General features: G+C 30.3%; 2 protein-coding genes across 3 annotated transcripts; both read right to left on the reverse strand.

Annotated features, from left to right (window-relative positions):
- Positions 1 to 1,707: 1,707 nt before the first annotated feature.
- LOC7488966 (uncharacterized) lies at positions 1,708 to 2,944 on the reverse strand. Its single transcript, XM_002325013.2, has one exon. The coding sequence runs from the start codon at positions 2,568 to 2,570 to the stop codon at positions 1,938 to 1,940; it is 633 nt and encodes a 210-aa protein (XP_002325049.1). The 5' UTR covers positions 2,571 to 2,944; the 3' UTR covers positions 1,708 to 1,937.
- A 7,704-nt stretch (positions 2,945 to 10,648) lies between these two features.
- LOC7488967 (uncharacterized) lies at positions 10,649 to 15,400 on the reverse strand. 2 transcript variants are annotated; one of them, XM_002325014.4, is made up of 16 exons: positions 15,186 to 15,395; positions 15,076 to 15,104; positions 14,887 to 14,998; positions 14,708 to 14,805; positions 14,420 to 14,516; positions 14,240 to 14,329; positions 14,065 to 14,127; positions 13,898 to 13,972; positions 13,735 to 13,800; positions 13,588 to 13,665; positions 12,921 to 13,031; positions 12,755 to 12,832; positions 12,408 to 12,527; positions 11,873 to 11,916; positions 11,758 to 11,785; positions 10,649 to 11,062 (listed from the first exon to the last, which is right to left on the reverse strand). In XM_002325014.4, the coding sequence occupies exons 1-16, from the start codon at positions 15,216 to 15,218 to the stop codon at positions 11,039 to 11,041; spliced, it is 1,146 nt and encodes a 381-aa protein (XP_002325050.2). In that variant the 5' UTR covers positions 15,219 to 15,395; the 3' UTR covers positions 10,649 to 11,038. The 2 variants fall into 2 exon arrangements, with proteins under 2 accessions (XP_002325050.2, XP_052304772.1); XM_052448812.1 differs by lacking the exons at positions 10,649 to 11,062; positions 11,758 to 11,785 and having other exon boundaries at positions 11,806 to 11,916; positions 15,186 to 15,400.
- Between the last annotated feature and the right edge of the window lie 10,351 nt (positions 15,401 to 25,751).

Genomic DNA, 25,751 nt, shown 5'->3' on the forward strand with positions numbered 1-25,751 from the left:
TTCTTTCTCTTTCATTGTTTTTCTTTTTTTGGTGGGGTGATTTTAAATTAATGATTCTTAGTTTTTTAAATATGCCCAATAAAAAACAAATATGCCTCTAGACAAATTTTGAAATGAATTTTTAAATTTCCAAAACAAAAGATGTTGGAGGATATGTTTCTAGAGATAATATTTATTATTTTTTATCTTTAAAATGTCAATGTAAAAAAATTTTAATTCCAAAGTTATTCAATTAAAACATATAAAAAAAAGTTATTATTATAATTTTAAAATTTAATCTAGAGTCAATTCAAGGAAAGACTCAAGTCACAAGTCGAGAGGATTAACCTGAATCAACCTAAGTTAATCATTTCTTTAAAAAAAAAAGATCAAGTTGTTTTGACAAACAAAGTCAATGGATTTTGACCTAGTTTTAATATTTTATTTTATATTATCTACTATCAACCAAAAATGATATAAAGATAATTATTATGTACACAACTATCAAACACAATTTTGTATCCATTTTTTATTTTATCTTGTCTCCACTATTATCATCTTTTTTCTTTTAATACTGTAACCAAACGCTATTGAAATTTTTTTTATCTCTGATATATTATATCTTGATAAACCTTATTCAAAATTTAAATTAATTTTACATAAGAAAACAATAATATTCAAACTCTTACAATCGAGGAGGGATGAAATTAAATTCTCAATAAAGCACATGAGCAAGTTTTAATTTTATACCTAGCACATTACTCCTTGGTAAACCTTTTTGAAATCTTCCAACTTTAGATTTTCAAAAAATGTTATAATTAACTTCCCGACTTAGAAACGTTGACTATTAATTATGTCAAGTCATCACTCACAAATCCCGTCTCCCATGTATATTAATTACATTTCTGTTTTTCATCCTCCACCCCCAGCAAAATCTGTAAATTCATGAATGCACTAAAAGTAAAACTAGCAAAATTCAATGCCATGGATAGGTGGTATTCACCCAAAAAGCTAAAAAGACATCAAAATGAAGGGGAAAAAAATTATCTTTTCCCTTCTTTCCCACCTAGAATCTCTTAAACAGATTACAGTATAAAAAATACATACATGTGCTAATTAATTAAGAAGAACCTGCCAACAAATTCAAAAAATCCCCTTTGTTCTTGAGGGAGGAACAATTAATATTTTGAAAATTGGAGTGGGCTATATAATACATCTAAAAATAAATAAAACCAATTATGGTGAAGTACACCTGATATTTCCACTAAACAAAATGCAGGGATTAGGATTATTTCCCGGCTATCACTTGAAATGAGAGGGGTTTCATTCTTACCTAGTAACAATTACCGATTGCCAATTAAAAATGACGGTTTGAAATTTCCGTATGTGATGTTTAATTATTGGTCTAATTTTAACCTCAGTTATATTTTTTTCTGTGTTTTTTGTATGATTTTGAAAAATTCTTTACACATAAAAATTAAATAAAAATAACAAAATAACAAAATGATTAAAATTAACTAAAATTATTAAGAAAATATATTTTTTGAATTTTTCTAAAATATACAAAAACAAAGGGTAAAAAATTAAACCTAACCACTAAATTAAAAGAAGCATTGATGAAAGGAATATGATTTTCTCTTACTTTTTTTTTTCTCTTGATTTGTAGTATTCAGCTAAAATACCGATTGAAGTGAAACAGCAAGACTAATCATGAAAGCAATATTGACAAAGGCAAAAAGGGGAGCCAGTAGCTGATCATTAATTTGATGCTGAAAATTATTATAAATTAACGCATAATTCGGAGTGATAATACATATGATGTTGATATACATAACTAATTACTATAATATGTAGCACCACGAAATTCTTGATTTGTATCACCAAACAAAGCACAAAAAACCAATTAATATTCTTACCGCATGATTACTACAGATAGCATATGATCTCAAGGGAAATTGTCAGATATTTCGCCTCGCAACACTAACAAGAACTGCGTTAAAATTCCAAGGAATGCAACCATGAGGCTCTTGCGTTGATCCCCTAGAAGGACTCTCAATTCTCGGCAATTGCCTTGAATGGCCATTAGAGGAAGACAGTGAAGATGAAGAGCTTGAATTGCGCGGAGACGAGGCTATGAAATCACCATTATCAGAGCCATAAAAATCAAACCTTTCAAATGTACAAGACTCGTCATTAGCAACATTTACAACATTATTCCCCTCAGACCCTTGTTGGGATTTCTTGTTTCTTTTATTTTTCTTGATGTGTTTCCAGAATCTGAACCTTGACCGCATTGAAGTCTTAGGCTCTTCAATATCTATGCATGGCTTTGGCAACCCTAAGCTGAGCATAGCCGGTGGGGGGCTAAGTGCGGGAATAATTTCTTCTTTGGGGGGATCTCTGGGTGTCCCTGGCTGCATTTCCCATTTAAATGGTACCCCTTCTGCACTCCGGTAGTAGAATATACGCGAAGAGCAACCCACAGAAGAGTTTCTTGAGATAACTCTATCGATGAAGAAATTATCTCCTTGAAGAACAGAAGTTTTCTTCTCATGATCAGTACTATCAGTACCGCCATGGACAAAATCCATAACAAATATCTGGATGATATTTCAATAGCCTAAATAATTTAGTAGCTAACTTGTGCTGTTTCTGTAAAACAGTAGTGATGCAATGATGGAAATGTTTTTTGCTGTTGAGGGATATAAGTTCATTAAGCTATTATATATATATATATATATATATATATATAGAGAGAGAGAGAGAGAGAGAGAGTTAGATTTTCCGTTTTCTTAGGCAAATGGTGTAGTCTGGGCTACATGATCCCGCTTTTCCTTTCTCACTTTGAATATTTGTGGTTTCTTCTCTTTTGAGCGACTTGAGTTCGTTTAGTTATAGGCAAGCAAAAACAGATGAAAAGAGAGGAATAGGCTTTGTTCTTAAGGTTACGTTAATTAAGATTTGGGTTTAGTTGGGCGGCTTCTGTTGCAGATGCAATTACCATACCCTTAAGCCAATGGCCAAACTTTTCTTGCTATATATTTTACCTCTAGCTCCATAATTATCTGCGTGTAAGTCAGTCTAAAACCCATGAACCAGCATATGAAAACGCCAAGCAAGCATGATGTGAGAACACAAGTTCCAAAATAACCCTAGATCCCTTAGCCCAGAGACTAAAATGTCCTGTCAAAGTGCCCACCAGGCGACCACCATCATTCTATGAAGTTATTGCTGCCACAGAGGAAAAAGTCCCCGTTTCGAAGTTACCTTTCACTGAATCTATACGCTAGACAAATTGTATATTCAGTTGACTTGTGAGGGGTTTCCTTCCTTTCCTTAACTCGTGATTTTACTAAAGCAAGTGGAGATTATTATATTAATCAGGTTGTTAACCTAATCGTAGAAAAAAACTGTGTTCTTCATGCTAAACAAGAATTTTAAAAGAGAAAATTTCTCTTCGGATTAATTTAATAATGCATGCGCGCGCGCTATTGGTTCTGCAAACTCGTAGGTATTCATGCATTTTAACTCACTGACCCAAGAAAGAACTCATCATTGGACTGATGGCACATATGTCTTGTCTAAATAATGCATTTGGTTGATTGATTAAGAATGTTCATTTTGACTTGGAAGGAATAATTGTATATTGGAGGTAAGAGGAATCAAAAAACAAACCAAAAGAGATAGTTCAACGTGCTTGCATTATAGATTAGATCATGTTGGTAATTTAGCGAATTTGTTTAGTAAGTCAATCTTCATTAAGGATTTCAAATTGATGGAGGAAACAAATTTATGGTAAGACACTAATTCGGAAACGCTTTGAAACCTAATAGGAGGAAGACAGGGTGTGTTTGAGATTGTGGTAGTGATGGCGGTTCAAAGTGGTTTGTGCTTAGAAATGCATTAAAATGAAGTTTTTTTATTTTAAAAAAATTATTTTTGATATCAGCACATCAAAACGATCTGAAAATATATAAAAAAAATTCATTTTAAACAAAAAAAATCAAAAATTAAAGGAACACGGTTTGCCCCGCGTTCCCAAACATGCTTATATCTTGATAATAAAAAGTGAACTAAGAATACCTTAAATATGTCAATATTCTTAAATCAAAGTACACATGGTGATGATTGAACTGTAAAACACATGTTATTCATAGTATGACTTAAATATGCGATGTTAATAGTAATAGATGGTGAGTATTAGAGAGTTATATCTATATTTAGCCAAAATTGGGATTATAGTACAGTGCCGATGTTGCCTTTACTAGAGTTGTGTTACAAAAGAGAAACATGGTGTTTGATATAGGTTATTTTGTGTATGTCTTAGCTAAAAGGATTTTGCAACTTAAGATTGGAGTTTTAAGTTAATTGATTTGAACTCTTGATTTAGTTCTAAATCTACTCACATAATTTCAAATTTATATTATAGAGTTACATGGATATTAATATGATTAAATCTATTTTTATATGGACAGTAGTTCAACTAAAGAAGTAATCAAATAATTAAAATAACTTGAATGTAAAGTATACCCAATAACTTAGGATAGGAAAGGAATACTTGCATTCATAGAGTGATTCATACTCTGAATACATCCACGAATTGGAACGCCTGGATAATAGAATATTTTTTTGGTATTTTTGTTTTTGAAATTGAAATTACAAGCCTACTTGATTATTGCCTATAGAGTTATCGCTTATTGTACCATCGCCTACAGATTTATTGCCTATTGTTCTATTACCTACAGAATTACCGCCTACCAAGTTATCACCTACTGGTTATTAGTTTACAATTGCATGCCTACTTGATAAATAGGTTTGAAGATCCTATGAACTTGATTGAACTATAATGCAGTTGTTGTTGTTTTGTTGTGTTATTTAGTTGTGTTCTTCATGGTTTTCTTGCCTCCTTCTTTAAATAGAAAAGTTCAAGATAACTTCTAGTAACTATCCTTTCATCTTATTTAAGATAACTTATGGTAACTACTCAAGGTAACTACCCACTCATTTCTTGTTTTAAGGATCTTGTACCATGTAGACTCTTTATACCATCCATTCACCATCCACGTTCAAGAGATAAAGTTCGGTTTGCAATCAAGTTTAACATCTTTTTTCTAGTCCAAACTTCATAACTCTTTGGTCAATTTTAGTGTATAACACGTGGTAATTTGGCTCTTTTTTTTAATAAGGACAGACAAAACATATAATTTCATAAAATCTTTGTGATTTTGTAAACCATGGACTACCATACATCCCAAGGCACATACAATTCCTATCTATGTTTTAAGATGTTTTTAACAAGGATTCAACTTAGACGGATGTAAAAGGCAATGGGTTGTGATTCTCTTTTGAATTTTCAATTATTTCCTTATGTTGCAGTGAACATAGATGTTTAGTTCATTACTAGATAGTTGACCCGCGCTTCGTTATAAGCCAAACCAATTATTAGATCTAATAAGATGGTTTCATTTAATTCTATAATAAAAAAACAATGATAACACATGAACCGAATTTAAAAACAAAAAAGTGATAATGATGACCTAGAGAAAAAAGAACGCTTGACAAAAAAAAAATAACAAAGTTGAGTTCTAAGACAATCCAATGTTAAATGATGAAAATAAAAAATAACTCAAGTCAACCTGAGTTAGCATCGCAACTCATGACCTGAGTTGTAAGGCCGAACTAATCTCATTGAAAGTAAATAAATGATGCTCGATTCTCAACAATTCAAATGTTAAAGGTTGAACCTAAAAAAATCGGTTAACAAAAACAATCTCAAAAAATTTAAAACACCAGCGAACCCGGGCAAAGCCACCAAACCTCATGAGCCGGATAATACGAAAAGGATAACCTACTGAAAGAAAAAACAACAACAAATATGAAGCCCAACTCTCAAAGAAATAAAATGTTAAAGGGTGGAGCCAAAAAGATATTTAGTGTTAAAACAATGACTAGAAAAAAAAAAAGATCTGAGCTAACTTGGGCAAACCTACCAAACATGCAACCTAGATCATGGCACAGAAATGACCTCATAGAAAAGAAAGAGAAAACAATTATGAAGCTCAATCTCCAATAAAATTAGTGTTAAAGGATGATGTCGGAAAAAAACCGATGTAAAAAAAGATAAAAAAAAATTGATGTCAACCCAAGTTATTATTTTATACTCATGACCCAAGTCACAAGACCAGGATTACCGTACCGAAAAAATTATGAAGGCTAATTCTCAATTAACTCAATATTAAAGGATGAAATTGAAAAAAAATCAAATTTAAAAGAGGATCTAAAGCAATTAAAAAAACAATTAAAAGAATAGATCCCAAATTAATTTGACATAAAAATAAAATAGAATAGAATGTTGATGGATGAAATTGAAAAAAAAATACAATTAAAAAAGGATAAAAAAACAAATAGCAATAAAAAAATAAAGATCAAATTTTATATAAAAATCAAATGAAACCAAATGTTAATGGACAACGTTGAAATAAAATCAATAAAAAAAAGATTCAAAACGAAATAAAGAACAATAAAAAAAATTATGATCAAACTTGATATAATAAACAAATGACATGACATATTTATAATTTTTTAGGCCAATGCAAGGCTATTCATAGTTATTACCTTGATACTAAAGAAGAGTTTGACCCAAAGGAAAGGATAGAGAAAAGAGAGAGATGAAAAAATGAGAGAGATATATAGCATTGAAAATTAAATAAACTCTTAAACAATATCTAATGTGCTAGAAAAAATTCAAATTCAAAATAATTATTTAAAATTAAATAAATAAAATTAAATAATCTTCACGTTGAAATTTCTCCATGTAGCCCAAATCTCTATTTTTCGCATATTCTTGACAGATTTATGTTCTGATTTAAAACATGTTGTTCTCTCTCGTCTGGATGAATTACTTGGTCTACGATATATGGTTGAAATGCTTTAGATGTTTAGTTTTCCGCACAACTTTAATCGCATAAAAAGTCCACCGATAGCTCCAGATATGTCTCAAACAGTACACAAAGGTCTAGTTTGATATATTTAACAAGATTCATCTACTAACTTTAACTCTCTGAAATATTATGTTCCCGAACTTAATTTGACCTGAAAAATTACCACAATATATTATCATGTGTCTAATGTAACAACATAATATTATGTTCCCTATAAATTTTTAGCTTTATCCAATGTACAGTTTGAAAGATATGTTCAATTTCGTAAAATTGGATAGCAGACATTTTAAGGTTAAATTTGAACCTAACTTGGTTCATATCACAAATTTAGTAAACTCGTCAAATCAAACCAATTTTACTAAGTTTACCAATTTTACTGATTTTACACAAGTTAAGTCCGGTTATACTAATTTTCAAGTTTTTAATCTGATTTTTCACATTAAATACATGTTGACTCATAAAATCGTACGATTTTAAGAGTCAACTTGTGATTTTAACAACAATGGCCTTTATAATTATTTGGAAAATTTTTCACTCAATCCAATTGTTAGGAAAAAAAATTATGTTTGTCAGAGTAAGACTATGCATTCGGAAATATAAGGCCAAAACTGTCTCTAATTTCCTTGAATTATAAGAAAACATTTCCAATAAGGAAATCCACGACACAAAAAGAAGCACAATTTGATAACATGGAAACCCTTGTTAAAATAATCTCAATTGTTGCCACCTATATTTTTCTTGTAGAAAATGAGTTATTACTAAATAAGAAGTTCATAAATCATAAGGAAACAAATAGCAAAACTTGTATAACTTATTGTCTATATCACGATGTCTATCCGAACTTTAATTGACCTAACATTTTAACCCAATATAAAACAAGATCTCTCGAAACCTCTGGTATACCTTTAGCTCGATCCAATGGTTGAATTGAGATCTTTATCTTTTTATTGAGTTGATTTTCAACTTTATTTTTGTAACATTTAAATATTTCAAGAGTCTCATTGTTGCTTTTAAGCAAATAAATATTACAATATCTTATGCAATCATCTATAAAAGTAATGTTTTTTTTTCATCTCTAGTTTGCATAAATTTTAAATCACTAATATCCAAGTGAATTAAGTACAAATATTCATTACTTCTTTTAATTGTTTAAAAAGAAGATTTTATGAATTTTGATTTTACACAAACATCACATTTATGATTTTACTCAAAAACCATACTTGGTAATAATTCAAGGTTAATTAATCTTTATATACAATTATAATTCATATATCCTAACTTGTCATACCACAAATCACAATACTCAACCAAGTAAAAAAAAAAAAGTATTATCATCATCATCATCATTAATTATAATGATCATTACATTTGAATAGATCATCACTAAGATACTTTTTTTTCTACAAACCTTTCATTTTTAAAGAGTACAAATTAGTCACTCTCAAATACCATCTTGAAATTATTTTTGCTCAACAATGAGCTAGACACTGAGTTTTTCCTAATGTCAACAACATGAAATATACTGTTAATGGTGAAAGTTTTTTCAAAAGCCATCTTCAATATGATCTTCCCAGTACTTTGTACCTTGGAGGTTGATAAATTATCCATGTATAGGTGTTCTCCATCGATTTTTTATAAGTAAAAAAAATCTATTCTCAACACATACATGTCTTGTGGCACCGATATTAACCCATCATTGCTCAGAATTATTAATCAAGTTGACTTCAAAAATAATAGCAAACAAGTTCATTTATAAAAATTTATTTATAAGATGATCAACCTTGGTGATATTGGTTTGATAAATCCTTCTCTTTTTAGGGTTCCCTTGTTTGGAACCAATTTTGCAATCCTTGGCTGGGTGTTCAGTCTTGTTGTAGATAAAGCATTTGCCATTAAACTTTCTAACAATTCTCTTCTCCTTCCCAATAAGCTTTTTCTTTTGGTTTTTATTATGGAAATTTACCACTTATTCTACAATATTTTCTTTAAGAGCCATACTAGAAGAATTAGCTCTTCTTTTGAATAACTTATTGTCATCTTTTATTCTTATCCTTAAAATAAGGTCTTCAACTCTTGTTTTATTATGCTTATGCTTAAAGTGGTTCTTGAAGTCTTTCTAAGATGATAGCAATTTTTGAATAATTGTTGCTACTTGAAAGGATTCACCCAGATACATACCTTCAACATGAATATCATGCAAGATGAGTTGAAATTCTTGAACTTATCTTATAACAATCCTTGAATGTATAATCTTAAAATCCAAAAATATATAGATTATGAACTTTGACATCTTTAGCCTTGTATTTTTTATCCAAATCTTTTCATAGAGCCTTAGCACTCTTAATAGAACTACATACATCATATAGTATATTATCCTATCCATTCAAGATGTAATTTTAATAAAGGCTTAAAATTGTTTAGTTTATCATTATAAGAGTAAACTAATCAAATTAGTTGTCCAAATACAGAGAAGAGTTCATACAAGTTTAATTTATAAGTATGCAATATTATATATCGTGGCAAACATGCAATCAAAACTAAACATCATATAATATTCTAGCATACAAACTAAGTGTATATACAAAATTATATAAAAGATTGAAACACAATCCTAGCATACATACTAATCATTTAATATATTAAGTTTAAGATAAAACAATATAGAGCATTTACTTGTTAAAGCACTTAAATCTGATTAAGTTGAATTTAGTTGTTGTTAAAGATTAATCCTTTGTTTTTAAAGTTTTATTGTTCATGACTTGATGCAAATAGAATGTATGCAATAAGACTTAAAATTCTAATAATATCACATTATTTAAATACATTTATAAAAAAAGTACATAAATAAAAATAAATATAACTTGGATGTCTTTCTAAAAAAACTAAACATAAATTCTAGATTAAAAGTAAAAACAAAGAAAAAAATAAAGAGATTAAAACAGAAGAATAAGTTGATAAATAAAGGTTAAGAAAAGTCTATAAAATCTAGAGAGGAAAAATAGTGTAGAAACACTTTTTTCATCCTTTTTTGTATAGAAGATTCTGGAACTAAAATTGATAAAAAAAAAAATATTAATTTTTGTGAATTAATTTCTATCATTATCACCCTTAATTATCATCATCAAACAATATTATACTTGATGATTTTTAGCTTTAAATCTTATATTCTTTACATTGAAAAATATATTCAAGTTCATGGAAAAAAAAATACCTAATCAAACTTTTATTCATGCTCTAAACAAACTAATAGGTTAGAAAAAAAAATTCTTCTTCCACAAAAAAATTTATAAACCCAAACTCAAGACCAAAATAGATTAATAGCAAAAAATATTTATTTTATAATTCAAAAAATTATTTTATTTTCCAAGTTTTACCCAAGTCAAGACACCCATCTGGCTTAAGTCTGAATCACACTTTCCTTAAGTCTTCTAAAAACTTTAATACCTTTTATTTTAAAAGAAATTTTATTTGAAATCAATTTTTTATTCTTTATAATTTATTATAATCATATTAATTTTTCATATCGATTATATTAAAAAAATAAATTTCTACAATTTTAATCTAAAAAATAAATAGACCCCATTTTTAATTTCATTTTAAATGTATTCATTAACCATATTTAAAACAAAATTCCAACACCTTATTCTTTTTTTTTATGCACTAATAAAAGAAAAACGGTGTAACCTTTCCGGTATCTTTTCTCAAGGAGTAGCTGTTCTGGAACACAATTCCAAGGAAGAACTGCCACTTAAACCTTATAATTTATATAGTCGAAGGTTACAAGCAAAATCCAACTAAGAATATGAGCTCCAAGAACGACTTGCAGAAGCAACATAATGTTAGATGGGGAACCCGATTCCCAGAACCATAAACAACTAAGGGATGGATGGATGGATGAAATTGCACTAGAAGCAATTGTATGCACATGCAAGACACTAATTACATTAACACCACAGCTAAGAATCAACTATGCTCTCAAGGTTTTGCAACAAACAGGACAACCCATACTGGATATTCTGGTTAGGAAAGTATACAATGCTTACATACATGCTGGGCTCCTTCACCTTTGTATGCAGCCGACTGAATCGATCTTCATGCCAAAGATGGAAACAGTGCCATCAACCCCGTTGGTCTCGTACTCCCTGAAAGAAAATCGAGGGAGACAATGAGATCAACAACCATGGTATATATTTTGTATACACAAATGCAACAGAAAATCTTACAATATACGTCCTAGTAAAAGTAGATGTAACCAATCTAACTCCACTAACTCAATCTCCTAATCCTCCATTCTTGAGAATAAATAAAATATTTGAGAACATAACTACATTTCCTTCTAGTTTCAATCCATATAATGACCAAATAATAATAAAACTATGACATCATTAACATTTAGAAATTGCATTTCAGGTTGGCTGACTAGAAATTAGACAGAAGATTGTCAGTATTTACAAAAACAGGCCAGACCAGAAGGTCAGTATTCCAACCAGAGTTCCGTGTAAACCCATAAATTATGTATCAACTCCTAAAGACAACAATTATGAATCTAAAGCTCAGTTTGATCACATGGTTAAGAATCACTTTCCTCAAATTTTATGATTTGCTGGAAGACATGTTCATGCATGGGCAAAGTAGGCTAATACTCCAAGCAGAGTTCCATGTTACACTAAATTATTGGTCAACACCCAAACTGAACACCTTCAGCATTGACCACAATTCTCAAAATCAGAAAAGCTAATGTTTGACCATCAAGTATCTAAATCTGGCAAGTACCACCAAAGCAGAGTGATGAAACTTTTTTCTTTTGGTTTTAATGCAATGAAGATGTATATCGTACCTCAGCTGGTGAAGAGATGATAGATTCCCTGTCAAAATTAAAAGGCCATTAATCTCCTGCAAAGTTGCCTAATGAAATACAGTGGTCCACAGAACATGAGTAGTCAGTGGAATACCTTGGCCTCTCTGACTTCGCAAGATGCTTAGACATTATAGATGCCTGCAACAAAACCCAACAATTATATTCCTATTATCATCAAACAATAAACAATAACAAAATGGCAGGATAATAATACTTCTAGGTGTTTTAAGTGTAACAATATTATGTTAGAAATGAAAAGATGAAAAACATCTTGAAAGGTGTGATTCATCACCAAAAAATACAGTATTGTTATCAAAACAACTTCCAAACAAACGAGAGAACCTAGATGACAAAATTTTAGAGAAAATGCAATAAATATATTTGAACAGATAAGTCAAGCGAGGGGAGACTGCGAAAAAATGAAAAAGAACAGAAAGAACTAGTGCAGCCTCAATGCATCCAGATAGCTTAGTAGTCTGCTTTAAACGCAAATCTGATTTTTTGCTTAATCAAACTCTTTAATGATAAACAAAAAATAACAGCAAATCAATTGTCTTATAGATCACTTAGACTAAATAGCAACTAAACTAGAATGCTATAATTTATGATGTTTGAACAATGGCAAATACCTGCTCCTGGATTATGCTTCTTGCCTCAACAAGTTGAGCTTCGAGCTCTAGTTCTCTCTCAGTCGCTTCAGAGGTGACTTCTGCTCCTTTCTGTGCATCTTGTAGTTGAACCATACGCTCCTTCAAATTTACAAAAGTATAAATGTGTCAACAATTTGATGCGGCCAATATTATGGATCAACTCCCAAAGTTACTACTTTATGAATCTAAAGATGAGAATGATCACACAGTTCAGATCCACACGAAGTACTACTCAAATTTTGCAATTTATCAGAAACTAAAATTTTCATTTGCTGGCAGAGTAGTTGGTCAATACTCCAACAAAGTAGAGATATAAATGAAAATACCTTTATGGAAGACATCTTGGTTCGGAGACTTTCTTCAATTTGATCTCTAGCCATGTGAAAAGGCAAGTCAAACACATCCTGTAAATTAGGAAGCATTCAATGATTACAGACAACATTCGACCCATTAAGTATAAACAAAAAAGCATCCTTTAAGGAGTTCTCATACCGTCCTCCCACCCAAGGGAGATTGTGAGGGGTCTGTTACAAGTCTCTCATTGGCAGGTGGAGATTGTTTGGATGACCCATTTGGTGCATTGAAGAAGTCACGCATATCAACCTATAAGCCAAGCATGCCAACTGAGGTTAGAATTTGTTGCCACAAGAGAAAGTCAAAGATTTTAGTATAAACCACTAATAATTGAAGACTTGATGATTAAACATAGTGAAGCCATTTATTGTTGTATAAAATCTTTTATATCTTTATATTTATTTTCTTCAAAGAGAAAGTTCTTCCTAATATCTTTATTTATCTGAAATAAGAGATCCAGGGGCAAGCTGAATTTCAAAGTGAGATAAACTTCATTTATTGCACCTGTGATCATAGATTCTAGCACTTGGAATTTCTGCTCTACAAACAAAGGATTAAGACTAAGGATATGGAAAAGATTTGGGAAATGAAGGGAAAAATAAGGCTTACATCTTAGACACTAATTTGATATGAAAAACTACTATCAAACAAAATATACCAGCCCATTCTCTACAAAAATGTTATGAATTGAAAAACACTATTTTTACTATGATCTAACTCACTCTACACGCCATCAAAACAAGGAAGAAGCTAATGAAATAACAAAAATAGCATGCATAAAAACAGTGGAGTGATGAAAATCTACCTGCATTGACCGCAGCAATGCCCTTAAATCATTATTCTCTGCCATTAACTCTTGATTTTTAGCCTCACAAGCATCCACCTGCCAATAGCACATTGTCAAATACAACTCACTAGCATAATTGTTAAATAAGCCAATCAACACGCATACAATTTTCTTGTAGAAATCATTATCAGCCTTCTTTCCGTTCCATGTCCCACGCTGCCGCCCTTCTTTCTGTTTAGATAATCAATCAGATAGGCAATATCATCTTTACATCAGAAGAAGCCAAAAATTATATCACATTGAAACAATGTACTAAATGAATTAGTACCTGAAGCAAATTCATTATCTCCATGCCTGATCGTGATTCCTTCTTTTTCTCCATTAACACTTGGTTTAGCCTCTCCTGCAAATAATTAAGAGAATTAACATTGCTGTAGTTGGTAACTTGTGTACTCATGCAACCCTGCACAATTCTGTTTGCAAAAGAGAACCTACCTGCAACTTTATGTACTCCTTTTCTTTTTTCTTCATTTCATGTATTTGTTGAGTCCTCACTTGCTTTAGCAGCAACAATGCATCACATCAACAATACTCATCAAGTTCAGCACATTTTCCACTACTAGTAAATAAGCAAGCAAAGAAACTTAAAGTGAGTTTAAAGCACCCTAACCTGATTACCAATTACCATCCTTTGAAATTCATCACGTTCTTGTTGAAGCTTTTCAATTTGGGCCTTAAAAGCTGCTGTAGCTTTGGCTTCCTATTGATAAATTAGCACCACAAACATCAAAAATTGATCAATCATTCTAACTTAACATAATTTCATGTCATAAAACTAAAAAACCCTAACCGTTCTAGTTATTGTCGCTATCTCTCTATCTTTGGCTTGTAACTGCGACTCAAGCCTCTCAACCTTAGCTTCCAATCTCGATATATCTGATAGTAGTCTACAAGATGTAGAAACATAGATTTAAGCATCCAAATACCATACCAACACCATATAAACAATGAGAACTAAAATTAAATCAAACAATTGAATGCTGAATGTAACCCGTCAATCCACATAAAATTTACACATTTACTCAGAAAGTAAACTTAATCAAGTGACTCTTCAGAAACTAACACCCCAAATTTCTACCTCTGTCTCTGCTCACTGGCAGATTCTCTAAATTCAACGTCGCGCTGCCTCTGTTGAAGCAAAGAGTAAATGCAGTTGCAGGTTCGGGCGGTTGAAACCTAATCACAACAAATTTGACAAAAATCACATAGAATTTAACAAGAATAAAATGCGAACAAGAAAAAAGAAGTAAAACAGACCGGATCATTAGCGAAAAGATCAAGAGAGGCAGGGAAACCAAAGGTAACAAGAGTCTGGTTCAAGTACTTTGCACAATGCTCCAAGTTATTCACATCAGCAAATGTATACTCTCTGCACAGTCAGAGTAAGCATGAGTGTGTGCGCATTTTGAAATCGATAAGAAACCCTAGAAATTAAAGCAAACTTACCCGATTGAGAAGGCAGATGCGGGAGAGGACTGCAAAGAAAAGAGAGAGAGAGTCAAGAGATACATACAGGGAGTGAAAATGAAAGAGCAAGAGAGAGAGAGAGATCGTACGCTGAGATCGAAGTCAGTATCAGAAGTTGGCATTGCTGCTGATTGCTTGAGGGAGGGAGGGAGGGAGGGAGTTATTGGATGAGGAGGAGGGGAGGAGTATAAACTATAAATTGTATGTGTCTTGTCTGAGTGATAGATCTGGAAAAGGGGAGTGGTGGGCAAATTTTTTGAAAATTGAGAATCACGGGCTTGTTTGGATTTCGGACTTTCTTTAAGAGGCTGAATCTTGTGCAACCGGATCTTTTTTTATATAGGGTGCCGGTGTTCTGTTTATGACATGGCGCTGATTTATTGGAGAATTGTTTGTTTCATTGGTGTATATGGTTGGACAATTTTTTATTGGAACACATATGGAGGCAGTTATGGCACAATGATCCCTGTCAGCCAGCTTTCATCGTCACCTACTCACCCCTGTTAACAATTGAGGTATTTTTATGTTCTTCGCATATATATTATTCTACTATTTTATGATTTTATTTTTATTTATAGATTATTTTAAAAAAATTATATATAAAGGAATTAATTTCAGAGTGTAATAAATTAAAATATTTGAAACATTTGAAATTAATTTTGAAAGTACTAAAATAAGAAAATATATCACATTGACTTAATAAATCATTGGATGTTAAACATTTATATTTGCATTTTAATATTATGAAATTTTCACATTTTTCCAACCACAATTACTATCATTATTACAATATTTTTTGTCAAAAGAATTATTTATTCAAATAACACCTGTTTATATTGCATGGATAGATAAGATAGATGGTGTGAACAGAGATTTTATCCAGAGCCCTATTAAATCTTAATATAACAATAGTAGCATTAGTATTAGACCCTTTGTCTTTATTTTCAATAGTTCTTGTCGAGATATATATATATATATATATTATGAATTCCTTTTTGTTAGATAACGTTTTTCATTACTAACTAAATTTGTCCAACAAAATAATATAAATATTATAATTATTTTCATCCAAAGCAGTTGAATGTAAAGTAAGACGATAGTAAAAATTATCTTAATAAAAAAAATTCAATTCAGGATCCAATTTATATTTTTACAGTTGGATGACACATGCTTGAAAATGCAAATATCTATATGTAAAAGGTTATTGTTCTAAGATAACAAAAAAAAAAAAAAAAAAAAACAGTGAAGATAGAGGAGATAAGACATAAAATGAAATTTTAATATAATTGTGTAACTGTATATATATCATATTTAGTTATGGTAAAAAATATAAAATAAAATATAAAAAAATTATTTTGGAATTAGAAGTTTCAAGAGTTAATTTTATCATAAATGAATCATATTTTATAAAATATTAAAGAGAACGACTTTGACAATATTGTTTATTTTTATTTTTTATTTTTTATTTTTTTTAGTTTTATATACTTTAAATTTTATTTTTTATATTTTGTGTTATGTATTTGAATTGAAACTTTATGATTAACTTGAGAAATTTATGTATATAAATTAATAATTAATTTTTTCAAAAATATGTGTGTATTTGCTTCGTAGTGGTGGAAGAAATTCCTGAGTTCGTCCTTAGTTGATTGCTTATGAGGCGGAGACTCTGCTGGGCAAATCCTCTTTAACTTCAGACTGCCGATCCCTCACGTTTTGACAGGTATAGAGTTTATTCTCTTTTTGTGTTAAATTTATGCACTGTTCCAAAGTTCAATCTTTATGCCATCAACCTTTGATCATGCTTTCTTCGGGACCATATTTTGAATTTTTTTTTTTATGCTGAGACCATGACGTGCGAACTGTAAAAAAGGATTGTTTTTGAAAAAAGGTTATTATGAGCATAAGGAGTGTTGAGAAAAATAGCATGAACGGGGGATTCAAGTTTCTTAGTGATGGATGCTTGTAACCATGGTGCTGGTGGTAAGGGTTCACTGTCATGTTTTGTATGTTCGCACGGGGAGAAGCTTTAAACTTTCGGGTAATAAGAAGAATCTTGGATTAAAAAAAAAGGATATGTAGCTGCTGAAAAGTAAAAGTGATTCCTTCCTTTTCGGTACAAAGTGCAAGGTGACCCAGCGACTGGTTTGAATGTTCCTGTGTTGGGCGTTGATTTTCAAGACATGGGAACATAGTTTTTATACCTGATTTGGTGGCTGACCCGGTTAAAGGTCTGGGTTCCGGATTTTAATCGAGTTGTCGGGTCAATTTTGTTTTTTTTAAATCAAAACGACGTGATTTTTGTAAAAAAAAAAAAGTCAACGGGTTGCAACCGAGTTTTTGACCTGGTCTTGCCGAGTCAGTTGGGTTTTTTCTTCCCCTATTTTTTTTTCAACCCGGCCTGGTTCCAACCCCGGATCGGCCCGCTAGGCCGGGTTTTAAAACTATGCATGGGAAGCTCTTATTGAGGGGAAGTTTGAGAGTGTGGTAGTTGTTATTTTTCAATCAAAATTATTTTTTTTATTTTTTAAAAATTATTTTTTACATCAATTAAAATGATATGAAAATAAAAAAAAAATTAATTTAAAATAAAAAAAGTAAATTTTTTTTAAAATATTTTTAAAACTAAAAAACAAACAGTAACAGTATTTTAACAGTGCTGGAGTAAGGCCTGGGATAGGCTGGTGTGGTCCTATCCGATTGAGGGTGGTTTTCTGGTTTTTTAAGCTGAACTCATGAGATTGCAAAACATGAAGTCCTTTAGTGAAAACGGGCTTCATGAGCCAATTTCGTATGGGCTTGAGTTGATAAAGAGCGTGCCTTAAACAAGGCCCGAAGGTGGAGATGGGAAAGAAAATGCTTTCTGGACTTGTTTCCAGCCCAGTTCAAGGACGAGAAAAAATAAACTAGAACTCGTTTTGTTTTCCTTTCTATCATGTACCTAGGAAACACATGGGATAATTTTCTAAAAAATAATTGAAATTTTAGTATGCTATTTAATTCAGATCTCACAAGTGAATTGCATATAAGTTATAAGTTTATTTATTTATTTATTTATTATAATAAACTACAATCCCTCTAATATTTTCACCAAAATTGAATAAATATAAACGTATTTATTTTTCATCATATGATTTTATTTTTTTAGTTTCGATGGTGGTCAAAAGGACAGGTGTATATTTATAATTGTGAACATGTGGAAGTAGCAGCCAACACAAGAGGAGAATGAACACGTACGCGCAACATTCTAGCTTATATTTCCTTCTTTTAAAAACCAATCAAACTGTTTCCACCAATAAAACTTCAACCAGCATCTCTATCGTTTACTATAGCAGTACTAGGAGCCGGCGAGGATGCTGATCATTAATTGGTCGTTGACAACGAATTCATCACCGATATAATCGATGCGGCCCTCAATTGCTGGATCACGTCCCTGTAATCCTGAAACAGAAAGTGTGGGAAACTTTTCTTGTCGAGGCCAGCTATGCTGAAAATGAAGGGCGGCATGCATTAAAGTCTTGTACGTAGTAGAACTAGCAAATAAAATCTAGGGAAAAAATCAATACATGGAGGCCCGGTTGTTTGTTGGTAGTTGGAAAGCTGAAAGCACCGTGGAGTGTTTATAAGTGCGATAACAATAATTATTGGAGTTTAAAGTATTTTTTGTTAAGAAATAAATCAAATAATATTTTTTTATTTTTTTATATCAGTATATCTAAATGATTTAAAAATATAAAAAAATAAATTTTAAACAAAATAAATTCAACTTTTTAAAAATCAGATTTCAACCACGTTTTCAGGCGCTACTGAAAAAGAAGACACGTCATACCATACCATGCCATGCATGCATCTGTATGTGCCAATGGACACTCCACTATGCCCAACAAAAAGTGTTTTAGCTATTCAAATGGCGGCAACTCTTGACCTCTTGGTGCTGTGAATACAGAGGGGCACCGATTTATGTTATTCATTGTATGAAGCAGTTTCGCGCAGAATCCACTCGGCAATTATCTGCAGAAACTGTGGAAAGCGTCATCGCAGCACATTGGAATTCCAAATAAACAGACGCCCGAAGTCATCGATATAAAACATCGAAAAGCATGATCATTCGTCGTGGCCTATATATAATTTTATTTTCTTAGAATATGGCGATGTTGGTCAGCTATTACTCGGCTCCCATTGGCGAGCTAGGGACACCTGTTCAACTCATTCAAGCAAATACAAAGTCAAGCCTCTCTTGCGTGATGCAGATGCTTGGAACTCCGCTGCTGTATTAAAAAGAAAGAAAAAAGACACTTGAAATTTCTTAATGTTTACAACATCCATCGATTCCTCCTCCTCCTCCTCCTGTAGCTGGGCGACAGGGCGAGCGATGCAAGGGCATTTTCAATGCCAAAAATTACCTGAAAAAGTCAAATGTTTCTTGATATATATATATATATACTTGAATTGAAAAAAAAGAGGAGAAAGCTATTTTAACAAGTTATTTTGTATTTTACTATGAAAAAGAAAATGGGAGTTTGAAAAGAAAAGGTAGTCAAAATTTTCCTTTCGTTTTGTGGCTTTCCTCAAAAAACATGAAGGAATGGCTCTTTATTTTGACAAGAGACATTTTAGCATCTCATATAGCTGACTCGTGCTGGTATTATTTTTTACGGCTCTCCGTACTCTAACGAAGGATATAATAGTGCTTCCAAGATGGCAATTTTGGTATGAGTGATTGGGTGTGCTTTTCAACTCCATCCGTCAATTAAAAGATTCAGTCAGCATTACTTTAAATCAACAAGAAGACTAATTATTTAGTGCTGTAATTTTTTTAAAAAAAATAAAAACTAACTAATTTATTTTAAAAAAATACATATGAACTAATAGAATCTGTTATTGGGTTTCACATTAATATCATCATGGAATAGTTCACAATTTTTCTTTTTCATTATTGAGCATTTCATTTCTCCTCTAATATGATTTTTTTTTTAATTCCACGAAATCAACATAATTTTTTGAGAGAACATGTCATGTTCTTATTAAGAAAAAAAATGTTATGCAATAAGTATCTTTATTTTGGTTTTTTAACTCAATGAAGGCAACTTCTATGGTTATTTTCATCAATGAGATGTTGATTTGGATTACGTACGGTTCAAATTAATTTTTATGAAAATTTAATTTTTTAATTTAAATTAATTATTTTAGTATTTTTTATCGTTTTGATATGCTAATGTTAAAATTATATTTTTTTAAAAAAAATTATTATATCAATACATTTCTAAATAAATATTTTTTTGAAAAGTATGCTCCCAAAACACCCCCATATCTGAATTGAATGTCTTGCACCTTTTCTTTGACAATAAGATGTTGTTTTTAAATTGGAACTACAAGTTATTCAGTTGTAAAAGAGGTATGATAAATTTTAAAACAACAACAAGGCAATATAATTAATAGTCATTAGGGAATCATAATGATGAACAAACAATAACATTTTGTTTTTGTTTTTTTAAGACAAGACAACAAGATATATTTGGATTGTAATAGCTGGATTAAAACCTGCAATTTAATACACTGGAGCACAAATTTTACATGTCTAGTAGGATGGGCAAACTAGTGAATTTTAACCTGGAAGATCCATCTTCAAACTTGAGCGGAATGGATATAATAATAAAAAAATAAACATCTTGACCTTTTAATTTTATAGTTAGAGATTTTCCAGGTAAAAAAAATATATAAATTATTAATAAAAAATATTAAATTCTATATAGATAGACCTGGGTATAAACCTGAAGAAATGCCCCTAGACCTGGCGAGCCCTAAGCAAGATCTTTGTACACCCCTAGTCAAAAATGGTCTAACCACCACTTATCATGGACAAAACTGTATATTTATTGATCATGAGGGATATATTCTAATTGGTTTAATTTAGATTTACTCTAGTCACACAAATATCATAGTCATTAAAGATTTATATGATTGTTAATTTCAGGACCTGTGAAATTAGTTGAGGTACGCGTAAGCTGACGCAAACATCCACGTTAATAAAAAAATATATACATATATTAAAATATAATATATTTCTTGGTTCGCATGTTACACTGAAGATTGGTCCCAATAATAAGTTTCTTGGTTTGCATTTTAATATAATGATGTAAAAAATAAACAGCATGTAAATATACATATTTATTATCTTACAATTTACTCTTTAGAAGGTCCTTCTCGACGGTTATCCAAGCCTAGCATTTTCAATTTTACAACCCTAATCAACCATGGAAGACCATTTATATTAACAGGACACCTCACTCCGGTAAATTTTTGGGTGGAAATTGACTTTCGTAACGAAAGAAAATAACAAGACACTAGTCACCTTGACAAATTGGCGCGTCACCCTCGGCCTGGCCAAGCTCATTGGTTTCACAATTATGCTCCGCAAGTGCCGTCCTATTAGAATGCCACGTGTCCAATGCAACCATCTATTTGATGTTTACTTGATGAAAGATTAAAAGTACATAATGATAAATTGATAAAAACAAAATCAAATTAACGAAGTATATAAACAATCTCTTCCGTTGAAATTATCGATGGATCAACTTGGATCTACGTTCTCTCTCATTTTCTGGCTGGTATCCTTTCTTTCTTTCTTTTTCCTTTTCCTGCAAACTCTGACATCTAATTAACCATGGTTAACTATTTTCTTCCGTCTGTTTTTTACAGCGTGTTAATGTGTGATTCAGCTATATTCGGTAATGCGGTTTAAATCATGTTTTTAAAAATTTTAATTTTTTTATTTAAAATAAAAAAATTTATATTTTTAAATTGTTTTGATGTGTTAGTATCAAAAATAATTTTTAAAAAATAAAAAAATTTATTTTAATATATTTCTAAAAAAAAATACTTTGAACTGCTATAACTACCATAGTCATAAACATGCCCTTATTGTTTTAAAAATATTTTTAAAAAAGTTAATTTTTTTATTTTTTTAATTACAAATTATTTTTTATATTTTTTTATTAAAAATAAATTTAAAAAAACTTTAAAAAAGTAATCACGGTAATGCATCATTAACAAAGCGGGATGTCTTGACTCTTACCGATTCAATTAATTTAACGGGCATGAGACGTTGTCAAAATGCAAGCAGTAGAGTACTTCTTGAATATTCTGTAGAGCTGTTGGTCAACTCAAGGCTACTGGTCTCCTCGGATACTGACCTTGAACGTGGCAAAAAGAAAAATAGCAACAAAGAAAAAAAACACCATCTTAAATCATGCATCTTAAGCACGAAACTTTTGACCGTTAGCAACATCCAAAGCCTGGCGAAAACATGTACGCGTGGACTTACAAGTAGCGTGCAATGGATAAAGGTTTTTTTTTTAAAAATAATACCATATAAAAAATATATTATTTAGAGAATAGGAGACAGCAATGGAAAAATTAATTGAGCCAATTTTAAGATTTGAATTTTAAAAAATATATTCTTATAAGAAAAATAAATGATTTATTATTATACAAATCTACAATAAAATAATAAATGCTTTGTTCTTATATAAATTCTATCAGTAAAAAGAGTTATATTTAAATTAAAATTATTTTGAAGAAAATAAATTAGAGCATTTTAGTTAAGATAAAATCAAATGCATCTATTAGCTTAATGAAAAAAAATATTTATCAATAATAGATAAGATATTTTTAATTTTTCTCTCCAGGTTTTTTTTCTACTCCTACTATTTTCTCACGTCAATCAATTATAATCTAATTTTTTCTTTAAAAAACTATTTTATTTATTTTTTTATTAAATAGATAGATTCACATGAATTTATCCTAATTAAATATTCTTACACAAACTCCATTCTCAAACCAGCACTACAAGTAAACAGAGTAGAGTTATGTTTGAGATAAAATATAATTAAAACTATTTTGAAGGAATAGTTTATTAATTCACGTAAAGAAATAGTATGAAGATAAAATATATATGGAGAAGAAATTTAATAATATTTTATTTATTATTAATGAATACTTTTTTATTAAAAATATGTGTGATTTTATCTTAACTAAATTGCTCTAATTTTTTTCTTCTTCAAAATAATTTTAATTCAAATATAATTCTTTTTATTTTTAGATTTTGTATAAAAATAAGCATTTATTCTTGTATTATTTTAAAATATTTTTTGTGTTATGTTATTTAAAAAAACAATTTAGCTGTAATAAAATCCGAAAAAAAACTCGTACCACAACTTCTCCTGACAGAACATGGAAATGAAGGGAGCCATCAAATTTTTTAAAAAGATTTCTGGTGAGAAAGGAGCCATGAGCCATCACTTCTCTCCACATGCATATTCTGATCAATTTTGTGGCTGCCCACTACCGATCCAGCCTGTGACAATTTAGTCCTTAGATTTTGATGAGTGGGTCCCTTTCAGTTTGGCATTTTTGAAATTTTAATTCTATGTCGATACAATAATAAAATTGCATGATTGTTACTGTTTAGCACAGCGACACGAATCTGGAGGCGATTGGCTAGATCATTGGAGGCACGTGGATTTTATTTGAGGTGCACGTGACCTCTAACCGTCTCGCCATTCCTGTGCGTGTTTACCGCACGTTGCCTTTTTCTTTTCTTGTTGGTTGACTTTGGAGTCCAATTATACTTTTAAGAAAAATTAGAAATTTTTAGTTTAAAATTATTTTTTATTTTTGAATTATTTTAATATATTAGTATTAAAAAATAGATTTTAAAAAATAAAATATTATTTTAATATATTTTTAAATAAAAAAATACTTTAAAAATTAATATTTAACACACCATTAAATAGATACTTAATTATATTCCAACATCTTTATTTGTTGAGAATAAAGATGGATTTTTTTACCAAACAAAATAAGAAATACATAAAAATTACTATTTTTCATAAAAAAAACCAAAATCATAATTTATAATATTCATTTTAATATTTTATATTCATGATAATCTAATAATAAATTATTAATTTTATTTCATTAAAATTACAAATTATGGTAAAGAGCTATATTACTAACTCATAAATCTTTATATTAGATTTATAATAAGAATAAATTTATAACACTAACTATTTTTAATCTCTTATATTGTTATAAAGTGCTTGTGCGCGTATACACACATAAAAAAATTGTATTGTTCATATATTTTCTTCGTTTAAAAAACTTGTAAAGAAAAATTGTTTGGTGTGCTATGTTCTACTATGATGTAGGATTGAACACGTTAAACTATATACTATATAGTAATGAACCAGTATGTCGGGCTGCTAGTAAAATAACTTAAATTAAAATTGCTATTAATGACACATTGAATAAATATTTTTTTATCATATTGTAAAATAAAAAAAATGATTCTACTAAAAAAAACAACATTGAAAATCAAGTTTTATGATTTATTTCAATTTACTTTTTGAGAGGTTATCATGGTCTTCAAACAACATATTAATATTGAGTTGTTGTTCGGTTTTGTGAAAATCTATTTTTTATCATATAATTAAATAAAAATAGTTTAAAAAAACAAAGTTATTAAACTCAATGGAGTTCATGACCAAGTCGCGGGTTTGATGGATAAATCTATGTTGACTTGGGTTGATCAAATATGTCATCATCTCAATATTGTTTTTAGAAAAGATATCACCTTGAAAATATTTCTAAAGTCAAACCATATTTTTATCAATTGTCCGAGTTTCCTTTAACTTGCAAAGTCGATTGGGTCATGCCATAACAACCCATCCAATTTATTATGAAACTCAAGCTAGACAAGATATCTGGTCGAGAGATTTCAAGTTTGACATGTTGAGTTGGGTTTAATGACACCGTCATAGAATTTCCCTTAGTATGTGCATTATTTTTTTACATGTAAAAAATTTCAATCCAGTCGTCTAGAATTATCTAGGAACATAAATCCATTTACAATGCTCACTGAAAAAAGTAATGACATATTTGTCCCTAAAAGCAAAAATCAGAAGCGCTGGTGTTGGGGTATTTAGGTTTTTTCACATAGTTCATTGGTCATTAAATGATTGATTGAAGGTATATGTATCTTTTTTTAAGTATAGTGAGATGACTTAATTACCTTATAAAATAAAACTTTAAAAACTGACATGTATGGATATTTATGTCTTTTCACTTTTAAAAACACAATAAAGTAACAACTTTACCCTTGAAAAGACTAAAACATATGTCCAAGGGTTTTTTTAGTATTTTCACTGCGTGTTTTTTTTTTGTTATTACTGTTTCACGGAGGGCAATTTGATATTTTTGCATAGATTATATATTATTAAAATGACAAAAAAAGTTATCAGCGTGTGTGGTGGATTTGTTGGTGTGTTGGAGGCGCCTATGCATTTCTAGCGGCACCTTCTAGTGACTAAAAATATATTTTTGCCATATCACTAAAAGCATGCCACATCCTTTTCTTGTTGGTGCGGTGCATGTCAGCGGTGGTGGAGCGTTTTGCCTTTGGTAGAGCTTTCTTTTCTTTTCTTTTCTCTCCCATCCCCTAAAAATTATATATTAGCCCTCTTTGTCGTTGGTATTTTAACTTATATTCTTATTATTTTGATTTCTATTTTTTTTCTTGATCCTCTTATAAAGGTTCTATTGATTTTTAATTTTATCTTTCAATATAAATTTATAGTATATTAGTTTTTCCAGTTTGG

Source organism: Populus trichocarpa, chromosome 18 (genome assembly GCF_000002775.5).
Source record: "Populus trichocarpa isolate Nisqually-1 chromosome 18, P.trichocarpa_v4.1, whole genome shotgun sequence".
Taxonomy (NCBI): domain Eukaryota; kingdom Viridiplantae; phylum Streptophyta; class Magnoliopsida; order Malpighiales; family Salicaceae; genus Populus; species Populus trichocarpa.